The sequence below is a fragment of the Schistocerca nitens genome, chromosome 4 (assembly GCF_023898315.1).
Source record: "Schistocerca nitens isolate TAMUIC-IGC-003100 chromosome 4, iqSchNite1.1, whole genome shotgun sequence".
Lineage (NCBI taxonomy): Eukaryota > Metazoa > Arthropoda > Insecta > Orthoptera > Acrididae > Schistocerca > Schistocerca nitens.
In genome coordinates, this window is record NC_064617.1 from 576556352 (window position 1) to 576581626 (window position 25275).

At 39.8% G+C, this 25275-nt stretch overlaps 1 protein-coding gene across 1 annotated transcript in view; it reads right to left on the reverse strand.

Annotated features, from left to right (window-relative positions):
• Nucleotides 1-4329: 4329 nt before the first annotated feature.
• The window catches only part of LOC126251317 (esterase FE4-like), a 149928-nt gene continuing 128982 nt past the window's right edge, over nt 4330-25275 (reverse strand). Inside the window, exon 10 of the mRNA XM_049951646.1 lies at nt 4330-5205. Within this exon, the coding sequence (XP_049807603.1) occupies nt 5019-5205 (187 nt within the window). The 3' untranslated portion in view covers nt 4330-5018. The remainder of the gene's footprint in view (nt 5206-25275) is intronic.

Consider the following 25275-nt stretch of genomic DNA (forward strand, 5'->3'; position numbering starts at 1 on the left):
ATGCTGACTCAGTAAGTTGCTTTGAACAACCCCATGTACTTTGTGTGTGAAGTTTTTTTATCAAAAGGTGGAAGTGTATCACGCAGTAAGAGAAAGAGAAAGTTTCATTGCAAGGGTGTTAAAGATGGTGTGTCATCTTGCATGTATTTCGGCAAATATCAGATTTTCTCTGAAGCACAGATGGAAACGACTTTCACTGAGTCTTAAAACAACTTGTTTACAGTCTTCGTAAGACAACTTAGTAAGACAACTCTCATTCATTGCACTTCTGTCAGAATTTCAAGATAAAAGGAAAGAAGCATATCCCAAATTGTGATGAAAAATTCTGAATTATGTTTGCAGAGCAGAAATCGAAATATGCACGGTTTTCACACTGTGCCTGAGAAAGACACACATTGAAAGAGAACTGGAAGAGCTTTCAGGGGTTTATTTGACTTTGAGGTCATGCAATACACGGAGACCCCATCACATCAGTTTACTGATAGATACCGAGGGAAAAAAATAAATAAATAGTAAAATAAAATAAAGCGGTGGCACATCGGAAGCTTTGTAGCACTTAGGTTAAGTAGCCATACGTATCTTCAGTCATGTAAAGTACTTCTTCAGTGTTCCATAGAGAATACACACATCCAAATAAAACAAAGTACTGGAAATTTTCTACCTTGTGAATATGTAGTCACTTTAAATGCGAAAATTTTTAGGTTAGGCTTTACCGTGACTGTTACTGACATTAAATGAAACAACAAGTTCACTGTTACCAGTCACCGTTCTGGTGACTGGTAACAGTGAACTTGTTGTTTCATTTAATATGTAGTGAAACTTCACTGCAAATGAAAATACTGAAAGGATGATCTATCCCCTCCATATGCATGATGTACTCGTAAATTAGTTATGAATTATGGACGCCTAACCAACCACTCCCCTCTCCCCACCTCACCTTAATAGTGGTGCTCTTATTACCCCCTTTTCGTTCAGTGGAGCACTTTTTCTGCAAGTCCTACAAACTGCATCGAAATTTAAATATAACTCTATGGGAGGCTGTTTTAGTAAAGCCGCCAATCGATTGGTACAGGAACCAAGACGTGCTGAAACCTAGGGCGACAAGAGTTCAGTTCGAAAAGGCCCTTGAAGTTTCAAGGTGGAACATATGTGTCTAGTGGTCTGTGTTGTTAATAGAAGTATAGAATTTGCCGATATATTAAGTTACTGGAGAACTGAATGCCTGTGGAAGTCAGGTAATATGGCTTACTTAAATTTTTAGGTGTTGCATTATGAGCACCGAAGTGTACCATTTGAATCGCTATGGCAGATGTTCCAGTGAGACTTTCATGTACTTTGTGTGATAAAATAAGTGAACTCCGAAAGTGGTCGGCTATCCCTGCCCACTCCTTTCAGGAGCCAGTCTTCTGTTACCTTCAGAAGAGTTCTTACAAACTGTACTCTCCGTCTGGGTGCGGCATTTTGTTTCTGTGTTGCCGCATATGGAACGTCTCGCAGATTTCAAGGACTTCGGTCTGCAGGAATCAACAAAGGTGCTCCCGGTGGAACTTCCAGTTGAAGGCAACGTGGTCGCACAGCAAGGCACTTCTTTTGTATTATGTGCACGTTGTGCGAGTTTTCGGACTGACGATGCTAATCTGTGGTTTCAACATACTGTTCTACATGCTTGGATGAGGGCGCAGCCTGCTTTTCGCTGAATCTTTGCATTTCACGGGGTATCACTTTCGTTCCATCCAGACTGTACTGCTTTTGAGTCACTTTTATGTAGAGTAATTCTCACGCCGCGGGTTTCTTCAAACTGTAATGAAACCATCGTTACATTCTGATCAGCTTCCGAACAGTGTGCTCAAGTATATGGTGATATCCAGTTGCGATTAACACATGGGTGAACACTGGTAGCATGTATATAAACATGTCTGCATTAAAAGAATTGGAAGAACTATCTCATTCTATTACTTGATCTTTTCACATAGGCCTACCATTGATAATTCTCGTGCCATATGTGAGACAGATTCCAACTGCGCGCATGGCGTTACCTCTCTTATAAATAATCTTTTGAAATATTAGAATGTCTTTCTGTGCCAAATTGCATTCGCCTGTTCATTGCATTAAAAGATGTACATTGTCTGAATTTACAACCACGTTTACATCAGCGCTGAGTTTCCTCATGGTACCTGGACACTTTTAACTTTTCCGCTTCGCTAAGAAATGCACTTGATTTACTTCGCCAGGAACGCTTATGCTGTCTTCCATTGCATATACAGTTATCACGTAGGTCGACGTGTTGCAGTTGCGGATACAGGCATTTCGGAGCAACCATGTAGTCACACAACCTATTCAACACAAACTTCGTCATTGTTAGTTAGGATTTGAAAGTTCATCTGAGGACTTAGTTTCATAACATACAGACGGAAATTACATTGTCTTTTGCGGGTATCGTCTACAAGATGAAGCTTATTATAGAATTATGCATTAATGTTACAAGATTCTTCATCAAAACTTATTAATCTGTTTCTTCCAGAAACTTGTTAATGAAATTCTCGTTGCACTTGCGCAAACAATGCCGTTGACATAAGATTTTCTGTGTCTAATGGCACTATTAGGGAATCATGACTGAAAAACCCGTTAAATTTGTTTCAGAATTTTAACTGAACATTTTGCGTAATTTTTCAAAAAGGTGGTCGGCTTTCAGTTTTTACCGGGAATCGATAGGTAGACTTGACTAACATATTCAGCGAAGCAACCATTCCATGATAGCACTCAGTTAGTACTTAGCTTGTGAATAGTGCAGCACGTCATATGAAGGCCTACTTCTCTAATAGAAAATACGCATCATCTTACCAGTACTTCGCGGCTACTTCTTCGCAGTGTCTGCACATGCCCCCAACGACAAGGTACTCAACGATTTCAACAAAATATTTCAGTGGGTAAAAAAATGAGGACTTACGGGTAATATTACGTACTGCATGACTACAGCATGTGGAAATAGAAACCAGACTTCAATGTGGAATGTCTGTGGAAGGCCATATATAAGCAATTAGCCTACTGAAAGCATAACTTCTGCTGTATAATTTCCACTATCCTTTCCACTATCTCCAGACACGTTACCCTTGAGTTTTCATCATATTTTTTGCGTTTTTTGACATCTCAGGGGACCACGAAACGATGACTGCATTCCATTCAGTATTAATGTTATCACAGCTCTCCTTCAGCAGCAGGTCACGTTGTATCATTGCTTGTCATACGGAAGTGGATGGAGGTAGTCATCCTCAGAGTCACTATACAATATGTCTGCGTTTCCAACCGCGGGGGCACCACTTCTTTACTTTCGCAGACACAAGGACAAATACAAACTAAAACTAAAAAGAATATGTACATCCAGTCTACTCCCCCACACTAACACTACCTGTTAACCAGAACAGATTAGTAAGTTTCTAAATATGTAAAGGGATTGATCAACAAATATTGGTTGATTTGTTCGCTATATCACCACAGGTATACGTATAATATACAGTGGGAATCATCCACGTAGGTCTCATCTGTAGACCTTGTCTTCAGTACATCCTCTGTTAGATGTATCAGAATTTTGTCACCATTGAATACAAAACTGGACAGTACAGAATACATCAATGAAATCAAGGAACTTTTCTGGCAGACTCTAGTAATACTGTACAGAAAACATAGCTACCAACATAACCTGTAATAATAGTAGTTCAAATCATTTCATAAAATGGTGGGAAGCGATTGTGTTTAATGTCCTGCTAACGATTATATCATTAGACATGAACAATAGGCTAGTTATTAAATACGAGTGAGAAACTGACAGTTTTTTTGCTATTGAACCACACCGCCATTCTTCTTGTGCCTTAACCAGCACATTAAAAATTTTCAATTAATAAAACCATTCTAATGCGCCTCATTTCAAACGAAGTAAAGAACTGTGTTGGATTACATCAGCAGATATGAGCCAGTTACACATTCAGTGATCTTATGCAGAAAAAAAGATATGGACTAATCGTAGACACTGACAAAGCTTCAGGATCCGATATCAGAGACAACCACAAAGCCGTTCCACCATTTGTTTTCGCGTACACAATGTAAGGCTGTAATGTGAACAACAGAGAGTCCACTCAAGTACATTAATTTCTCACAATAGTAACTAAGTCTTCTTAAGAAATGCCTCCAATATTACCGAAATTCAACTCTGAATTCCCGATTTACTAACAAAACTCACGGATGAAAATTGGATGCAATGGCGCAAAATACAGCTAATTTACTCAAAATAAAATTGTTGTTAAAGGAGAAAGCGCTAACAGAAAAGCACAAAAAAAGTCTTAAAATTATATTCACAACAGTTATCATTATTTAAAAATCCATACATTGTGTCAAATAAGAATATTTTTTATACCAGATGTATTATTACAATGAAAAGTTAAAAAGAGAGCATTTTTTTAAGTTCTGTGATGTAAAGAATATAAACACATAAGCGTAATGAATTGCAATAAATATCACTTGAAAAAACAGATGCAGACAACGATTGTGCGGTGTCTATTCCTTTTGGTGGTAGTTTTGCAGTTGGAAAGTCCAGTAGCTTATTGTTATACAGCTTGAACGCTCTGTGAAACAGTGTACGGAATCCGCTTAGTGGAATTCACTTGAATTTTCATTATTTTTAATATAGAATATCATTACACCAGGATATCAAAACATACACTTTTGTAGGAGAGTTTCAATAGTATCCAAATCATTGACTTCTTCGAAGGAATAATTGAACATTCTCTGTGATAATTATAATTACAGTGCCTATCAGGTCTAATTAAGTCACCTTTAGAGAATTCGTGTTTCCTATGAATAAACAGACATTAACAAATTTATCATTTTCTGTAGGCACTTGATATTGCTCTGAAGACAGTGACATGTACATTCAAAGAGAATAACAAACACAGCGTTAAACTTCTTGTATACAGTCTTGTTTCAAGAAAATTTTAGTGTAAAATCGGCGTCCATTTTATCTAAAATCACAGTTCCTCTCTGACTTTGCTCTGATGCTGTGTTTCTCTGAGAGGCAGCGATCTCCAGAAGTCTACTCGCTCTTGGAAGAGCCCTTTCTTCACCTGTAGTGTCTGGCCTATATCCAGATACTCCAACAGGTCGTCAGAAGTCACTCTCGGCCAATTCACCAGCTCGTCGGTTGGTGTTGGATTTCTGCAGAATATGAACCAAAACATTCAGTAAATCGGGTGATATTGAAGAAACGTCAATAATTCTCAGATGTTTAAGAAATTAGGTAGATTTTAAAATAAGGAAGAAATACTGCTTTTTCAGCTACACCTATGTAACTAAAACTTAACTCAGCAACGGACAAAACTTCAAAGAACCCAGTTTACCGATAGCTCTTAACTCGTACTTGTCGCTCAAACAGTCAGTTGTGTTAATCCATTGCTAACTAATCGCATTTATCTAGTTCAATCTTTGCTTCTTGGGAACTGCTACAAGTAGAAAGTCTTCGCTAAGTAGAGCAATTCATCATTCTTGTAGACAGAAAAAGGATATTTAATTAAGATCGAGGACTCTTAGCTCTCATATAAGAGGTACTGTTGTACCTTGGAACACTTCAGACTTTCGCCTCTAGTCAGTCCTAATAAGAGTTTAACACATCTTCTTATTCCATTTTGAAATGATAGCATTGATTTATGTGCGGTGCAGTCTTTTTTGAAATTACAGATGTTACTTCAGAAAAGTAAGTTTTTTTCAAACATGAAAAAGTGTTCAAAGGTGCAACATGATTATGTACCTAACAACACACATCCTATTCAAATTTAAAAGTGACGCAGTCAAGAAAATTTTGTGATTGCAGTGTTAAATAATATGTGTCTTGAATTATACAGTACTACACATAGCTTTACTGTATGATTAAATGATGATGGCGTCCTCTTGGGTAAAATATTCCGGAGGTAAAATAGTCCCCCATTCGGATCTCCGGGCGGGGACTACTCAAGAGGACGTCGTTATCAGGAGAAAGAAAACTGGCATTCTACGGATCGGAGCGTGGAATGTCAGATCCCTTAATCGGGCAGGTAGGTTAGAAAATTTAAAAAGGGAAATGGATAGGTTAAAGTTAGATATAGTGGGAATTAGTGAAGTTCGGTGGCAGGAGGAACAAGACTTTTGGTCAGGTGATTACAGGGTTATAAATACAAAATCAAATAGGGGTAATGCAGGAGTAGGTTTAATAATGAATAAAAAAATAGGAGTGCGGGTTAGCTACTACAAACAGCATAGTGAACGCATTATTGTGGCCAAGATAGACACAAAGCCCACGCCTACTACAGTAGTACAAGTTTATATGCCAACTAGCTCTGCAGATGATGAAGAAATTGATGAAATGTATGACGAGATAAAAGAAATTATTCAGGTAGTGAAGGGAGACGAAAATTTAATAGTCATGGGTGACTGGAATTCGTCAGTAGGAAAAGGGAGAGAAGGAAACATAGTAGGTGAATATGGATTGGGGGGAAGAAATGAAAGAGGAAGCCGCCTTGTAGAATTTTGCACAGAGCATAACTTAATCATAGCTAACACTTGGTTCAAGAATCATAAAAGAAGGTTGTATACCTGGAAGAATCCTGGAGATACTAATAGGTATCAGATAGATTATATAATGGTAAGACAGAGATTTAGGAACCAGGTTTTAAATTGTAAGACATTTCCAGGGGAAGATGTGGATTCTGACCACAATCTATTGGTTATGAACTGCAGATTGAAACTGAAGAAACTGCAAAAAGGTGGGAATTTAAGGAGATGGGACCTAGATAAACTGAAAGAACCAAAGGTTGTAGAGAGTTTCAGGGAGAGCATAAGGGAACAATTGACAGGAATGGTGGAAAGAAATACAGTAGAAGAAGAATGGGTAGCTCTGAGGGATGAAGTAGTGAAGGCAGCAGAGGATCAAGTAGGTAAAAAGACGAGGGCTAATAGAAATCCTTGGGTAACAGAAGAAATATTGAATTTAATTGATGAAAGGAGAAAATATAAAAATGCAGTAAATGAAGCAGGCAAAAGGGAACACAAACGTCTCAAAAATGAGATCGACAGAAAGTGCAAAATGGCTAAGCAGGGATGGCTAGAGGACAAATGTAAGGATGTAGAGGCTTGTCTCACTAGGGGTAAGATAGATACTGCTTACAGGAAAATTAAAGAGACCTTTGGAGAGAAGAGAACCACTTGTATGAATATCAAGAGCTCAGATGGAAACCCAGTTCTAAGCAAAGAAGGGAAGGCAGAAAGGTGGAAGGACTATATAGAGGGTTTATACAAGGGCGATGTATTTGAGGACAATATTATGGAAATGGAAGAGGATGTAGATGAAGATGAAATGGGAGATAAGATACTGCGTGAAGAGTTTGACAGAGCACTGAAAGACCTGAGTCGAAACAAGGCCCCAGGAGTAGACAACATTCCATTAGAACTACTGATAGCCTTGGGAGAACCAGTCATGACAAAACTCTACCATCTGGTGAGCAAGATGTATGAGACAGGCGAAATACCCTCAGACTTCAAGAAGAATATAATAATTCCAATCCCAAAGAAATCAGGTGTTGACAGATGTGAAAATCACCGAACTATCAGTTTAACAAGTCACAGCTGCAAAATACTAACGCGAATTCTTTACAGACGAATGGAAAAACTGGTAGAAGCGGACCTCGGGGAAGATCAGTTTGGATTCCGTAGAAATGTTGGAACACGTGAGGCAATACTAACCTTACGACTTATCTTAGAAGAAAGATTAAGAAAAGGCAAACCTACGTTTCTAGCATTTGTAGACTTAGAGAAAGCTTTTGACAACGTTAACTGGAATACTCTCTTTCAAATTCTGAAAGTGGCAGGGGTAAAATACAGGGAGCGAAAGGCTATTTACAATTTGTACAGAAACCAGATGGCAGTTATAAGAGTCGAGGGGCATGAAAGGGAAGCAGTGGTTGGGAAAGGAGTGAGACAGGGTTGTAGCCTCTCCCCGATGTTATTCAATCTGTATATTGAGCAAGCAGCAAAGGAAACAAAAGAAATATTCGGAGTAGGTATTAAAATTCATGGAGAAGAAATAAAAACTTTGAGGTTCGCCGATGACATTGTAATTCTGTCAGAGACAGCAAAAGACTTGCAAGAGCAGTTAAACGGAATGGACAGTGTCTTGAAAGGAGGATATAAGATGAACATCAACAAAAGCAAAACGAGGATAATGGAATGTAGTCAAATTAAATCGGGTGATGCTGAGGGGATTAGATTAGGAAATGAGACACTTAAAGTAGTAGAGGAGTTTTGCTATTTAGGGAGTAAAATAACTGATGATGGTCGAAATAGAGAGGATATAAAATGTAGACTGGCAATGGCAAGGAAATCGTTTCTGAAGAAGAGAAATTTGTTAACATCGAGTATAGATTTAAGTGTCAGGAAGTCGTTTCTGAAAGTATTTGTATGGAGTGTAGCCATGTATGGAAGTGAAACATGGACGATAACTAGTGTGGACAAGAAGAGAATAGAAGCTTTCGAAATGTGGTGCTACAGAAGAATGTTGAAGATAAGGTGGGTAGATCACGTAACTAATGAGGAGGTATTAAATAGGATTGGGGAGAAGAGAAGTTTGTGGCACAACTTGACTAGAAGAAGGGATCGGTTGGTAGGACATGTATTGAGGCATCAAGGGATCACAAATTTAGCATTGGAGGGCAGCGTGGAGGGTAAAAATCGTAGAGGGAGACCAAGAGATCAATACACTAAGCAGATTCAGAAGGATGTAGGTTGCAGTAGGTACTGGGAGATGAAGAAGCTTGCACAGGATAGAGTAGCATGGAGAGCTGCATCAAACCAGTCTCAGGACTGAAGACCACAACAGCAACAAATGAATAATTAATAAGTGAATTAAAATTAAGAAAAAGTAATATCAAAAACTAGTTACAATTGACAAATATTTTGAAGCAGAAGCTATTGGTAACTAACAGAAATTTCCATTTTCAAGACAGGGAAAATTGTTAAGACATTAAATAAACTCAGTTCATTTGCCAATATCAAGTGTATTATGCCAGGAGACCTAGTGTTTCAACGTATAAGATGGTGCACGACCAACAAAGTATGGCTGAACTGTCCAACCGTCGGTCTTAGTTTCAAAATTATGTATAAAACTCGCCAAAAAACACTAACAGAAGAATTAAATATATTCTATGAATAACTTTAATATATTTTACAGGACTTAAATGATATTCACAAACGTTTCACAAAACAGTTTCACATCTCACAATAACAAAAACAGTAGAAAAAGCTTACGGCCGTTTCTAGTGCTCATTCCACCACATGATTAAAAAATCGGTCACTGTTTTGAAAAAGCGACCATAAAACGCAGTATATTCTTACTACTATCCTCCAGGTACAACATTTTCCACTAGAAAATAAATGTCGTTATGTATAAAGGCGTGCTAACATTTAAAAACTGCGAATTATCTGTTAACTTGCAATAGCATCATCAGTTCAAAAACCAGTTTTCTCATGACAAGGAATTTTGTCATCAATGATTTGTAGAAAATTAAGCTGGGAAAATGGATTTCTACGCTCATCAGATGAAGACTCTGAATATACCCCTGCCATTTTCTTGGAACACCCAGGGATAAACTCATCACAGGCAACCTCTGAACTCTGCATTCTTCAATCAACTGCGTTCTTAAATAATAGCTGCATTTTAAGCTGTAAAGAATTTGGTACGTAATCATGAGCGAAACGCACCTAAAGACTAATTTATTCTCAATATCTTTGTTAAAAATTTGTGTGCCACTTTTTGTGCCTCGTTGCTTTGTGGATAAGAATGTCTGAAATGGCATACCTCTACATTATGTGGAACGAACAATTTCCTAAACTCGTAGATGATACTAACACCTTCATATTTATTCATGATTGCACCTTTTTCATTTTAACATGATGTCCACAAGCAACACCACTCCAGGACATTGGACTGTCTGACCTCTAGAACGTCATTAATGGTGGACTTAGAGCTCATCAGACATAACATCATTTGAAATTTTATGTAGGCAACATAAAAGATACGTGTTTATCCCATAGATTCCTGACACACCTGAAAATTGTGATATCTAACACCTGAGGCTGAGATTTCAGTAACTAGGAATCAAATAATTACTGTGCATCGAGAGATGTGCTGTCACTTTAATATCTGATAGTTCTCTCATCAAGTTCATTTTCTTTCTTCTTCTTTCTGGGGTTTGTCTCAAAGTGGATTGGAGCAGCTCCTTTGACTTGGCGTTACCTTGTGCTTGATCAGTTTGGAGACCCGCTACCATAAGTTCTACATTAAGGGTATCCAGCCAATGTTGCCTCAGTCTCCCAATCTTTCTGCAGTGCCACAAAATAATAAGCTATACGTAATTGAGTAAAAAATGTCAAGTCTTCCCTTGGAAACGCAGGAGCTGAGCGAAGGAGGTCAATACACAACAGCTAATTGGAACACCAGCTAGAAAGAAACACATGACAGACTTAATTGCTACACACCGTAAGTGTTACATGTACAAATCACCAATGCATAGCATTACAGAAAGAGGAAGATGTCATCATTGTGTTGGCCTGCTGCGTGGAGTAAGAAGGCGTAACTCGATCCAATAATAACGAGTCAGTACACTGACTCTGCTAATTATGTCTACCTTCATTCTCTTGTTGGGAAGCTACAGCATGACTCAGCACGTCTACACACACTTCAAGAAGAATTAGAAGGTTGCCTTTTGAGACCTCATCTACAGCGTGATCGTACATGTCCTGGTTACCCACTTTACAGGGCTGCTAGCAACTCTGGAAAACGTGAGTGAAAACGCCAGTACAGTGTCGCCAGCAACCCTGTGACATCGCTGGGCGCTGACTCCATGGCTCCTCTTGCTGCCATGAGTGACACTCCATGCTGAACCCATGGCATGTGCTATCTGCAGCCCATTGCCACTGAAAGCTCCCATTACCAAGATGACTGTTTATCTTCCAATAATTAATATTTACTTAATTAATGATGTTTCATTAGTGTCTTCAGGTGTTAGGCCATCTCACACCTGGTTTTTGTTCATGCACACCAATGGTTGGTGTTCTATAAAGATTTTCACCCTGATGACCTAACATAGTGTCCAATTCAATGGCCATTACAGCTCGTTTACTAACGACTTACAATGAGATCCTGTGAATTGCTATTGTTTCTTGATCTGTTCAAAGTGTGTGTCGATACTAGTGTACACAGCTTTGTATCATCTTCTCAGTGGTGGTGCCAGTCTGTATTGCATGCGAATTTCATCATCTGTCACATTATCATGACGTGTCAGAACGGATGTCCAAGTGTCTGGATGTGGTTAATGGCATTTAGGCTCTTGACATTATCTTACCAATGCAGAACTCACTGCAAAGCATAAGCTTTGCAGTTGGTGGTATGTGTAAGCCCTCAAGTTCATGTCAATGCTCTGTGGGCCTGTGTAATCTTACAAATTCAAAACTCACTGCTGTGCATCAGCTGTGCAGTTGCTGGTACTTGTAAGGTCTGAAGTTGATTCAATTACTTTACCAATGATGGCCTTGCTGCGAAGCATTAGCTGTACAAGTGCTGCTATATAGATAATATACTGTGGGCATATCTTACCTAAGCAGAACTCACTATGCAGTTGCCAGTATGTGGACACTGGAAATCAAGTTTGTGGCATAGTCTTACCAATGTGAAACTCACTGCTAGATACCATCTGTGGAGGCGATGGTATGTGGACAATGGGTACCTGAGCACTTTAAAGTGGATAAACTCTAGTGCACCAACTGCCCCTCACCATTGCAGTCCTAGCCCTGTTACTGTTTTTGAAGTCTCAGCTTGAATACAATGATTCCAGTGTTTCAATGATATGTGATGCAGTGCTCATTACAGAGTGTTGACCATCCATGCGCTCCCCCAGATTCTGTATAGCATTTTAATTCCAGGTCTTAGCATATTACAAAAAATGGCTCTGAGCACTATGGGACTCAACTGCTGAGGTCATAAGTCCCCTAGAACTTAGAACTACTTAAACCTAACTAAGGACAACACACACATCCATGCCCGAGGCAGGATTCGAACCTGCGACCGTAGCGGTCGCGCGGTTCCAGACCGTAGCGCCAGAACCGCTCGGCCACCAGCTGCCGGCTTAGCATATTACAATGATTATATATCAGTAGAGGCATATGGCTATGGAGAGGTTAGTTTATCCTGAATAAATGGAGTATTTATTTTATTTATTAATCCTGAGCAGATTAATTCTCTGCAGTAACCATGTAGAGGCCACGGCCAGGAATTTTTCCTTATGGAAGACCGTACATTCAGCCTCCCAAACCACTAAATCAATTTCAGTCAAATTTGGTACAGAAACAGCAGCTCACATGAGTGGCAAGGCAACGCTGTGAGATTTAGAACCTTCTAACTACAAAAGGGGCACAGATGCAGTCAGAACCGTACTTTTCCCAACCCATGGCGTACAGGTTACAATGAATGACAGATATGTTATGCGGGAAGAGTGATCTGCTAAATCAACCCGCTTCGCTGGGCAACCTGTACATCAGGGGCAAATAAATGATTTTCAAGCTCTTGATATGTAGCCTGCCAGCAATTACACCCATGTTGTGGGAGCAGCATTGGCCTGCTTTATTGAACTGTGCTGCAGGGGCTACATATGCTGGTGAGTGTGGCTGCAACAGTTGGAGACTGACTAAGGAAGCGACGAGAAGAAGAAGGGGGATGAGGAAATGAAAAGAGAGAAGGGAGAAGGGCCAGGTGCATGAGGCAGGTGGAGGGTGTAGAGGGGTAGCAGGTAGGTGGAAAAGGAAGAGTGGTAGGTAGAGACAGAGAAAATGTGGTCAAAAGGGGGATGAATCTAAGATCAGAGAGAGGGGGTGAAGAAACTACAAAGACAGGGGAAGGAGGAGATGAAGAGACAGAAATAGTGGGGAGCAGGAGATAGACAGTTGGAGGTGGGAGGATGAGGTGGACAGACAGAGGGAGTAAGAGATGAAACAGTGAGAGAAGGAAGAGGTGTTTTCAATATACATGTCGAATGCATACAGAGATGAAGCTGCAGGGATAAATGCTAGAATATAATAAAAACCGTATTTGTCTTACAGTTTATTCAGTAACAAATATAAAGTAGATATTACTTAAAGATCTCATGTATTGTGCTCATAAAGTCCAAAAACTAAATTTCCGAAAAGAAATATTCATATCAGCGACTAATTTAACGTATCTTTATTTTTCATTAATATTAGATGATTGAAATTGTTTAAGCAACACTGATGTTAACGAGTAAATAATGGGGCGAATTTCGGACATGAAATCATTTACCCTAACTATGTGAGACCTTTCAGTTGTGTATTGAATAACCCTAACTCGTTCCGATTTTGTCAAGCCCTAGTGTTGAAAAACTGTAGATGTTTTATGATATACGAATCACATTTTGGGCACCTTAAATTTAGTGCTAAGAGAAGACACATAAAATACTAGTCTACATATAGACGCCACTCTATCTTATATGCGAGCCTGTATTTGTACTGTAGCATTCTAATGAAAACCTTTTATGTATTTAACTATATCTATATGTTGATACATTAGTGAATTACTAGTTTTGATTAAATAAATTTCCATCTTCATAAATGAGAAAATATGTTAATGTTACAGGCTGAAGGCCTAATGTATAAACATGGCGATGTTAGCAAAGAAATGAAAAGTTCTTAAGAAGACTACAGCACAAAGTTGTAGATCGCCTCCTGCACCGACTGCTCATTTTAGCTAACAACAATACAGTGCAGTGCCTAGCCGGGCTACAGGAGCGTATAATAGTTTTCTTAAACATCACAAAAAAAGTAAGAATTCAGCTAGTTCAACCAAAAGTGTTTAGTTTACAGGTTACCCAAGACTATGCTGTAGTAAACATTAGGAATTCCTCCAAAATTGCAAGAATGATCAAAGTGTAAAAGTAAAATTGTATGGCTAAAATTATAAATACGAGAATTTTATAAATAAAGATGTATGATGTTGAAGAAAGCTACACAGATTGAACTGCTATTGAAAAGTACGTTATCAGGTCGAACGTTTAATGAAACGCAACAAGGTATTTCTAGCAGGATGCTTAGATATTGCATACCAATTATGACTAGACATGATAAGAAACTCAGAAAGTTGCCTGAAGAACCTAGTCAACCTTTAACCAATAGTAGCGCCAGTACACTTACATTCACTGACAGAGTAGTTGATTTAACTGAGAAAACACTATTAAATAAAGTCTTACACTCTAATTTACAGAAAGGGGTCCAGTCAGGTGAACTAATAGAAATTGTTGTTGACACCAAAAGAGTCACTAAGGAAGCCAAAATGCAGAAAGACCAGGCATTTAATGCCGCGATCAAAACAAGTAAAATTTTAAATAACGAAAGATTTCACATACTCTCTAAAACGAAAATCGATTGCTAAATAACATTAATAATAAATTTTCGCGATGACAAGTCAAATGTAATGACAGTAGCTAAAAGTAATGTGATAGTCATCATTAATGACAACTATTATATAAATAAGAAAAAATATCGCAGAAAATAATATAGTTGAAGCTAAGAAACACCCAATTAAAAACTTCCATAACACTACAAAAAAGGAATTAGACAGTTCGACTTTTTTGATTCAGGATATGAAAAAAAAACTGAGAAGAGCGTTTCTTTACCACATTTACGTTTGTTGAATAACATATTTAATACAAGTAAATCACTACATCCCATACTGGACGACAGATCATCCACCAGCTACGCGTCATACAAGATGATTCATAAAAAGTTGAAAGAGGAAAATATCTTTAAAAACCCCACCAATGTAAAATATAGTTACGAGCTCGCATATTTTTTACAAAGTGTTCCTGTACCAAACACTTCCACTTCAGCACTCTTTGATACAACCAATCCATATAAAAGCGTACGTGTTCATGAATGCTTACAGGTCATTAAACACAACTATTATCCACCATAAAGCTTAGTCGAGCAGTACTAGTAGAGTTAATTGCTTGTAATAATGGTATAGAGTTAAGTGCTTGTAATACATGCTACTGATATACATGTAACTAATAAGCTCAACAGTATACGACAGATACAGTCACTATTACTAAACAAATTAAATAATGTTGTGTTGTTCATGTTGAGTTATTCTGGAGGTGAGAAGTATCATAGAATTGTGTAACATAGCAGGCCGGTAAGTGTAACTTTGGTAATTTCCCTCATGTATTTTCAGAACTGGTGTTTAGGGGTTTTGCAGACCAACTACAGTTTTACTCATACAGTGATAGCACGTTAATTTAAGAAATAAAATTATATTTTTATTTGTACTGTATATTTATTTAAAAGGATATAAAAATTATACATTACGTGGCAGCTTGTTTTACAGGTTCCTGTTATACAACTGTTACTTTCGTCATAATTTGCTGGCAGCTAAACCGACAAAATAAGGTCAAATCCTGTTTCTTTGCAAATATCGGTTGTGTAGTTTACCTCTAAAGGCATTTTATTATATTTCATGTATAACGGAATCTGTTAATATTACATGTATTCTATTGATGCCAAATACATTCGTTAATTTTAATGTTGTACGGACGTATGGCCCTATCTCATTATTTCCAATCGACGTTATGCTTTTCGGGCTTCCTTCTGGTCGTATCTTTCAACACATCGTTGTAGTCAACATGACATTAAGGCATGAAACGACATTATGCGGCATGTATCTAGATATAGTGCTATTCAGTGAAGTGAAATGGATAGAAGACAAAAATCTCTGTTCAGGCGAGTACAGGGAAACATCAAAGGCAGCAGAAAATGATACGCCGGAAGTAAGATTCGCTATGAATGGAAAGGTGTGGTAGAGAGTGGGCTACTGTGAACAGTCCAATGATAGATATCCTCATTACAATCGACAGCAAACCAACACCTACAACGATAGTCCAGGTATATATGCCGAAGAAGATGAACAGATACAGTATATGAGGATATTGAACGGCTAATTCAGTACGTAAAGGGAGATGAAAGTATAATAGTCATGGGCGATTTGAATGCGGTTGTAGGGGGAGGAGTAGAAGGAAGGGTTACAGGAGAATATGGGCGATTGGAATACGGTTGTAGGGGGAGGAGTAGAAGGAAGGGTTGCAGGAGAATATGGGCCTGGTAATAGCACTGAGAGAGGAGAAGGACTAATTCAGTTGTGCTGTAAATTTCAGCAAGTAATAGCCAGTACTCTGTTCAGGAATCACAACAAGAAGAGGTATACTGGGAAAAGGACAGATGATACAGGAAGACAGAGATCCCGAAATCGGATACTGGACTGTAGGGCATACCCAGGAGCAGATATAGACACAGGTCAAAATTTAGAGGTGATGAAGAGTAGGTTGAAGTTTAACAGACTAATCAGGAAGAGACAATGCGCAAAACAGCAGGACATTGAAGTACCAAGGAATGAGGAGATATGCTTGAAGTTCTTTGAGGCTATAGCGACTGCGATAAGGAAAATTTCAGTAGGCAGTTCAGTTGAAGAGCAATGGACATCTGTAAAAGGGGCAATCACAAAAATTGGAAAAGAAAATATAGATACCAAAAATGTAACTATGAAGCAACCATGGGTAACAGAAGAAATACTTCAGCTGATCGGTGAATTCAGGAACACAGAAAAACAAGTCACTTGTTAATGAAATAAACAGGAAGTGCAAGGAAGCTAAGGCGAAGTGGCTACTTGAAAAATGTGAACACATAGAGAAAGAAATTATTGTCGCAAGGACTGACTCAGCGTATAGAAAGGTCAAAACGATCTTCGATGAAATTAAAAGAAAGGGTGGTAAAATTAAGAGTGCAATGGGAATTCACTGTTAAATGAAGAGAAGTCAGTGGGTAGTTGGAAAGAGTATACTGAAGACCTGTATGAGGGGGAAGACTTGTCTGATGACGTGATGGAAAAAGAAACAAGAGTCGACAGGAAAGAAGCATGGGATCCAGTATTAGAAATCAGAACTTAAAAGAGCTCTCGAAGACGTAAGCTCGAATACGGCAGAAGGCGTAGATTATATTCAAGGTAATCAATTTCTAAAATCACTGGGCAGTGGCAACAAAACGAGTATTCACGCTGGTCTGTAGAATGTGTCAGTCTGGCGATATACTATCTGACTTTTCGGAAAGATATCATCCACACAATTCTGAAGATAGTAATAAGTCACAGGTCCGAGAAGTTTTCGCACAATCAGCTTTGTCATTCTTGCATCCATGTTGTTGACAGGAATACTATACACAAGGATGGAAAAGACAATTGACGGTGTGTAAAATGTCGATCCATATCACTTTTTGGAAGAAAAAGGCACCAAAGAGACCATTCTCACGTTGTTGTTCATAATGAAAGCAAAACTAAAGACAAATGACGATACGTTCATAAGATTTGTCGACCTGCAAAAAGCGTTCGACAATGTCAAATAGCGCAAGATGTTCTAAATTCCGAGAAAAATAAGCGTAAGATAAAGGGAAAGACGGGTGATGTACACTATGTACAAGAGACAAGAAGAAACGATAAGAGTGGAAGACCCAGAACGAACTGCTCAGATTAAAAAGTGTTTAGGACACAGATATAATCTTTCGCTCCTAATGTTCAATCTATTCATTGAAGTTGCAATGACGGAAATAAAAAAAGGTTAATGAGTCGAATTAAAATTCAAGGTGAAAGGGTATCAATGATAAGATTCACTGGTGACGTTGCTAGCTCAGTGAAAGAGAAGACGAATTACAGGATCGGCTGAATGGAATAAACAGTTTAATGAGTACAGAATATGGATTGATAGTAAATCGAAGAATGGCGAAAGTGATGAGTAGTAGCAGAAATGAGAATAGCGAGAAACTTAACAACAGAATTGATGGTCACCAAGGACATGAAGTTAAGAAATTCTGCTACCTAACTGCAGAATTACCACAGCCGGACGGAGCAAGGACGACATAAGAAGCAGACTAGCACTGGCAAAAACGCATTCCCGGCCAAGAGAAGCCCACTTGTATCAGACATAGCATAGGCTTTAATTTTAGGCAGAAATTGCTGCGAATGTATTTTTCGAGCACAGAATTTTAAGGTAGTGAAACGTGGACTGCACGAAAACCGAAAAAGAAGAGAATCGAAATATTTGAGATGTGATGCTACATGAAATTGTTGAAAATTAGGTGGATTGAGAAGGTACGGAATGAGGAGGTTCCCCGCAGAGTCGGCGAGGGAAGGAATAGATTGAAAACACTGACAGGAAGAAAGGAGAAGATGGTAGAACATCTTTTAAGGCTTCACGGAATAACTTCCACGGTACTAGAGAGGGCTGTAGAGTTTAAACCCGTAGAGGAAAAGAGCGTTTGGAATACATCCAGCAAATAATTAAGGACGTATGTTGCAGCTGCTTCTCTGGGATGAAGAAGTTGGCACGGAGCGGAATTCGTGTCTGATCGCACCAACCCAGTCAGGAGACTGATGTAAAAAAAAGACTGCGTCCGTGGCCTACAAATTTTGAGTTCTACATAGAGTATGGCTCGACATCTGGCATGTTATTTTAATCCCTCGACTTTATTGTGGTATTATTTGGTTTTACTTATCAGGTACACTGATTATTATATGTAGACTTTCCATTACATCCGTTCATATGAACTGAATTTTATGAGAGGTACTTTCTTACAACACATCGTATGATCTTGTTGTGACAGAGTGTTGTAAATCATTGTGTGATGTAAATACAACTGACTGGTTTTTTTGGTATGTAAATGTTCGTCACTGAGTTTTTGTGTACAACCTACTGTGCTTTTATAAGCCTGTAACTTTGGCATACTTTCTGTTTTTATAAATCAGAAAATAGGAATTCGTAATGCTGAAACTGGTAGTCCACTAATATATTAATATAGCGATCCTGTCAAATAAATAAACGGTTTTCATAAGAATACTACAGAACAAATTTGTAGGTCGTCTCCTCCACCGAGTGAGCATGTCAGATCAACTACAAATAAAGCGATGTTGCATTGTTCCATTCGATACAGTTGTCGTCGCTTTTTAACTGAACTACCTTGTAACGTTATGTTTATTGGTCATGTTTGCGGGTGTGTGTGTGTGTGTGTTTGTGTGTTTGTGTGTGGGTGGGTGGGTGGGTTGGGTGGGTGGGGAGTGATAGAGAGAGATTTCATTTTACCCTTGATATGGTGACGAATAAACGTGTTTAAGTCCATAGGTACGCATAACATATCAACTGATTTGCGCTAAGCGCTTTCGCTGAAAATTATTTCGAATAGCTAGTTCATGAGAACAGAATCGTAAACAGTTGTGAAAACACACTTCATCTCTTAGCAACAAACAATCCTGAGGTAATAATGAGCAACAAAACGGATACTGGGATTAGTGAGACAGGATTGTCGTAGCGAGACTGAATACCTCAATTCCCAAATCCGCCATAAATATCGAAAAATATCTGTTCAAAAAAGCAGATAGAAATTCGCTTGATGCCTTCCTGAAAGAAACCTCCACTTCTTCCAAATTAACAATGTAAGTGTAGACCAGATGTGGCTAGAATTCGAAGAAATACACTTGTATTAAAAATTAATGCAACCAACGGAAATTTTGCAAGTTTGCATTCATTTTGGCACAAAACAGCATAAACAGGTGATAGCAAAGTGGAAACAATGTAAAGAATACAGAACGTTAGCAACTGTGACATACATAAAAGCAGACGAAAATGTTGTTCGTTTTTCCCTTGTTTAACAGATTTGTACATACATCGCGGCAACTCGTTAATGTGTTCACTATTCGATGTGACCACCTCTGGCAGCAACACAGGCCTGACAACAACGGAGGATGCTGTGGATAACGTCACCAATGTCATTTCGAGGCAATAACGCCCATTCTTCTTGCGAATGTGCTCGCAAATCTTGTAGAGTGGATGGTGGACGTTAACGTGGTGCAACTCCTCTCCCTTCTACGTCCCAGACATGCTCTATGGGATTCAAGTCGGGAGAGCGAGCAGACCACGTCAAGCGTGCAGTATCTTCTGTTTCGAAGAAAACATCAACCACTCGATGTCTATAAAGTCGAGCGCTATCGACCACCAGTACGAGATCTGGGCGCATATCACCTCGCAGCAACAGTACATGAGATCCCAAGACCTCGTCACGATACCGGACAGCAGTTAAACATTTCCGATTCATCCGTACCGTTTCATGAAGTGGTCAACACAATGACTGCCCACACCATTAGCGATCCTCCTCGATACTGGTCTCTTTCCACAACGTTCGGGTGTCGAAATCGTGTTCAGATGCGAAACCGTCGAGAATCACTCTCCAAACCAAATCGGGACTCATCTGTGAAAAGAATATTGGCCCACTGTTCGTCGCTCCAGGTGGCATGTTGACCACTCCAGACGTTTCCTTCAGTCAAGATGCGTTAGAAGCACACATACAGCAGGTTTCCGACAATGAAGGCCGCCGGCCGAATTGGCCGTGCGGTTAAAGGCGCTGCAGTCTGGAACCGCAAGATCGCTACGGTCGCAGGTTCGAATCCTGCCTCGGGCATGGATGTTTGTGATGTCCTTAGGTTAGTTAAGTTTATCTAGTTCTAAGTTCTAGGGGACTAATGACCTCAGCAGTTGAGTCCCATAGTGCTCAGAGCCATTTGAACCATTTGACAATGAAGGCCACTCTGTCGAAGCCTTCTCTACGCCTGTTGTCTCCATACAAGTACAGTGAATGCTGCGGGGTCAGATGTCAGCTGCTGCGCAGTACTAAGGCGGTAAGGTCGTGCCCTTACAGCCAGATAACGGTGCTCTCTTTCTGATGTCGCACGTGGTCGGCCCTGCCCTGATTTTCGGGACACAGTTTCATTCTCTATAAACTGTCGCCAAATCCGAGAAACGACAGAATGATTCACGTTAAGCCATCGGGCCACCTTTTTCCAAAGCTGTTTCGCAGAGGAAGACCGCACTGCAGTTCCTTCTCTAAATCCTCGCACAAACGAAAAAATGGTTGACATCGAAATAAGTGTCCAAGGAATAGAAAAGCAACTGGAATCACTCAACAGAGGAAAGTCCACTGGACCTGACGGGATTCCAATTCGATTCTACACAGAGTACGCGAAAGAACTTGCCCCCCTTCTAACAGCCGTGTACCGCAAGTCTCTAGAGGAACGGAGGGTTCCAAGTGATTGTAAAAGAGCACAAAAAGAGCACAGGTAGTCCCAGTCTTCAAGAAGGGTCGTCGAGCAGATGCGCAAAACTATAAACCTATATCTCTGACGTCGATCTGTTGCAGAATTTTAGAACATGTTTTTTGCTCGAGTATCATGTCGTTTTTGGAAACCCAGAATCTACTATGTAGGAATCAACATGGATTCCGGAAACAACGATTGTGTGAGATCCAACTCGCTTTATTTGTTCATGAGACCCAGAAAATATTAGATACAGGCTCCCAGGTAGATGCTATTTTTCTTGACTTCCGGAAGGCGTTCGATACAGTTCCGCACTGTCGCCTGATAAACAAAGTAAGAGCCTACGGAATATCACACCAGCTGTGTGGCTGGATTGAAGAGTTTTTAGCAAACAGAACACAGCATGTTGTTATCAATGGAGAGACGTCTACAGACGTTAAAGTAACCTCCGGCGTGCCACAGGGGAGTGTTATGGGACCATTGCTTTTCACAATATATATAAATGACCTAGTAGATAGTGCCGGAAGTTCCATGCGGCTTTTCGCGGATGATGCTGTAGTATACAGAGAAGTTGCAGCATTAGAAAATTGTAGCGAAATGCAGAAAGATCTGCAGCGGATAGGCACTTGGTGCAGGGAGTGGCAACTGTCCCTTAACATAGACAAATGTAATGTATTGCGAATACATAGAAAGAAGGATCCTTTATTGTATGATTATATGATAACGGAACAAACACTGGTAGCAGTTACTTCTGTAAAATATCTGGGAGTATGCGTGCGGAACGATTTGAAGTGGAATGATCATATAAAATTAATTGTTGGTAAGGCGGGTACCAGGTTGAGATTCATTGGGAGAGTCCTTAGAAAATGTAGTCTATCAACAAAGGAGGTGGCTTACAAAACACTCGTTCGACCTATACTTGAGTATTGCTCATCAGTGTGGGATCCGTACCAGATCGGGTTGACGGAGGAGATAGAGAAGATCCAAAGAAGAGCGGCGCGTTTCGTCACAGGGTTATTTGGTAACCGTGATAGCGTTACGGAGATGTTTAATAAACTCAAGTGGCAGACTCTGCAAGAGAGGCGCTCTGCATCGCGGTGTAGCTTGCTCGCCAGGTTTCGAGAGGGTGCTTTTCTGGATGAGGTATCGAATATATTGCCTCCCCCTACTTATACCTCCCGAGGAGATCACGAATGTAAAATTAGAGGGATTAGAGCGCGCACGGAGGCTTTCAGACAGTCGTTCTTGCCGCGAACCATACGCTACTGGAACAGGAAAGGGAGGTAATGACAGTGGCACGTAAAGTGCCCTCCGCCACACACCGTTGGGTGGCTAGCGGAGTATAAATGTAGATGTAGATGTAGATTCGTCCTATGGCCCTGTGCCATACTGCACCGTCGGCAACAGTGTGCACGGGATAGCGATTGTGGATGTGGGGCTACCCGGCAAACACTGCTCCGTTTGATAGGTGCCCTGACGCCATTGTTAACGTGGTTTTCCGTTCAGCGAAATGCCATCTTACATGCAGAATACGATCATGCGGACATCTGTTGACAGTACAGTACGGGGAAATAGCGGCTTGTTGCTTTAATTTTGGACACCAGTGTTGACAGCAATTTAGAGATTTATATAAAAACAAATTCACAAACAACGGAGCTCATTCCCCATGCTACACAAAACTGGTCAGAACACTGCTGAAGAAACAACGAAAAAAGCATGCCAAATTTAAACAAACGCAAAATCCCCATGTCTTCCGATATTTTACAGAAGGTCGATACTTAACGCAGACTTCAGTGCGAGATGCTTCTAACAGTTTCCACAACCAGACTTTGTCACGAACCCTGGCAGAAAACCTAAAGAGATTCTGTCTGTATGTAAAGTACGCTAGCGGCAAGACACAATCAATGCCTTCTCTGTGCGATAGCAATGGAAATACTATCGCTAACGATGCTGCTAAAACAGCGTTACTAAACACAGCCTTCCGAATTTCCATCACCAAAGAAGACGAAGTGAATATTCCAGGATTCAAATCAAGAAGAGCTCCCAACAACAGTAACTTACAACTAGATGTCCTCGGAATACTGAAGCATCTCAAATCCCTTAATAAAAGCATGTCTCCCGGTTCTGACCGTTTGCCAATTAGGTTCTTTTCAGAGTATGATGGTGTAATAGCGCCATACTTCGTAATCATATACAACTGCTCCCTCGACGTAAGATCCGTATCCAAAGATTGGAAAGCTGTATCATTAACGTCGATATGCAGCAGGATTTCGCACATTACAAAATACCTCTAACAGAACGGTCTGTTTGCACATACTCAACACGGATTTAGAAAACACCGTTCTTGTGAGAAGCTTTTCACTCACACGAAGTGTTGAGTGCTATTAACAAGGAATGTCAAATTTATTCCGTATTTCTACATTTCCAGAAGGGTTTTGACACTGTACATCACATGCGGCTTGTAATAAAACTGCGTGCTTATGGAATATCGTCTCAGTTCGTGATTTCCTTTCAAGGTCACAGTTAGTAGTAAGCAACGGAAAGTCATCGAGTAAAACAGCAGGGATTTCTGGTGTTCCCCAAAGCAGTGTTATAGAGCCTTTGCTGTTCGTTATCTATATAAACGATGCAGGAGACAATCTGAGCAGCCGTCTTAGATTGTTTGCAGATCATGTTGACGTCTATCGTCTAAAGAAAGTCATCAAAAAATCAAAACTAATTGCGAAACGATTTAGAAAGGATATTTGAATAGTGCGAAAATTGGAAATTAATCCACATTATGAAAAGTGTGAAGTCATACACATGAGTGTTAAAAAGAATCCGTTAAACTTCGGTTACACAATAAATCAATCAAATCTAAAGGATGTAAATTCAGATAAATACCTAGGAATTACAATTACGATCAACTTGAACTGGAAATACAACATAGAAAATGGTGTGAGGAAGCCGAATCAGAAACTGCATTTTATTGGCAGAACACTTTTGGAGTACTGCTGCTCTGCTGCTCGGTGTTGGAGCCTTACCAGATGGGATTAAACGAGCCCATCGAAAAACTCGAAGAAGGGCAGTGCGTTTTGTATTATCGAGAAATAAGGAGAGAGTGTCACAGAAATGATACATGATTTGGGGTTGCCATCATTAAAACAAAGGCGAGTCTGGTTGCGGCGGGATCTTTGCTCGAAATTTCGATCACCCTACGTAGCAAGAGAAGTTAATTATACTAAAATAAGAGAGGTCGCACGAAAAGATATAGGTGTTCGTATTTTCCTCGCGCTGTTCGAGAGTGTAGAAGAAGAGAATTATTGAGAAGGTTGTTCAGCGAATCCTCAGCCAGGCACTTAAGTATGCTTTGCAGAGTAGCAATGCTGATGTTGATAAAGATGTAAATGTAGATGTAGATAGAGTTCCTAGTAACTGTGGAGTGCTGTTAACTTTCTATTCAATAGTTGCTGTTCTGTCACATAGCTTTCTAACAAAGTTTGTTGATAAGAATAAACAGTTTCTGTGGGGTGACTTTATTGTTTTATAAATTTGAAATTTACGTAACTCGTGGATTGTGGTTCTTGTAAATAAGCTATTTTGTAAATGTCAAATAAGGACTCTCACATTTTGGTGCCATATTATCTTCGACCCCCTTCCCCATGAACCATTGACCTTGCCGTTGCTGGGGAGGCTTGCGTGCCTCAGCGATAGAGATGGCCGTACCGTAGGTGCAACCACAACGGAGAGGTATCTGTTGAGAGGCCAGACAAACATGTGGTTCCTGAAGAGGGGCAGCAGCCTTTTCAGTAGTTGCAGGGGCAACAGTCTGGATGATTGACTGATCTGGCCTTGTAACATTAACCAAAACGGCCTTGCTGTTGTGGTACTGCGAACGGCTGAAAGCAAGGGGAAACTAAAGCCGTAATTTTCCCGAGGGCATGCAGCTTTACTGTGTGGTTAAATGATGATGGCGTCCTCTTGGGTAAAATATAACCGGAGGTAAAATAGTCCCCCATTCGGATCTCCGGGCAGGG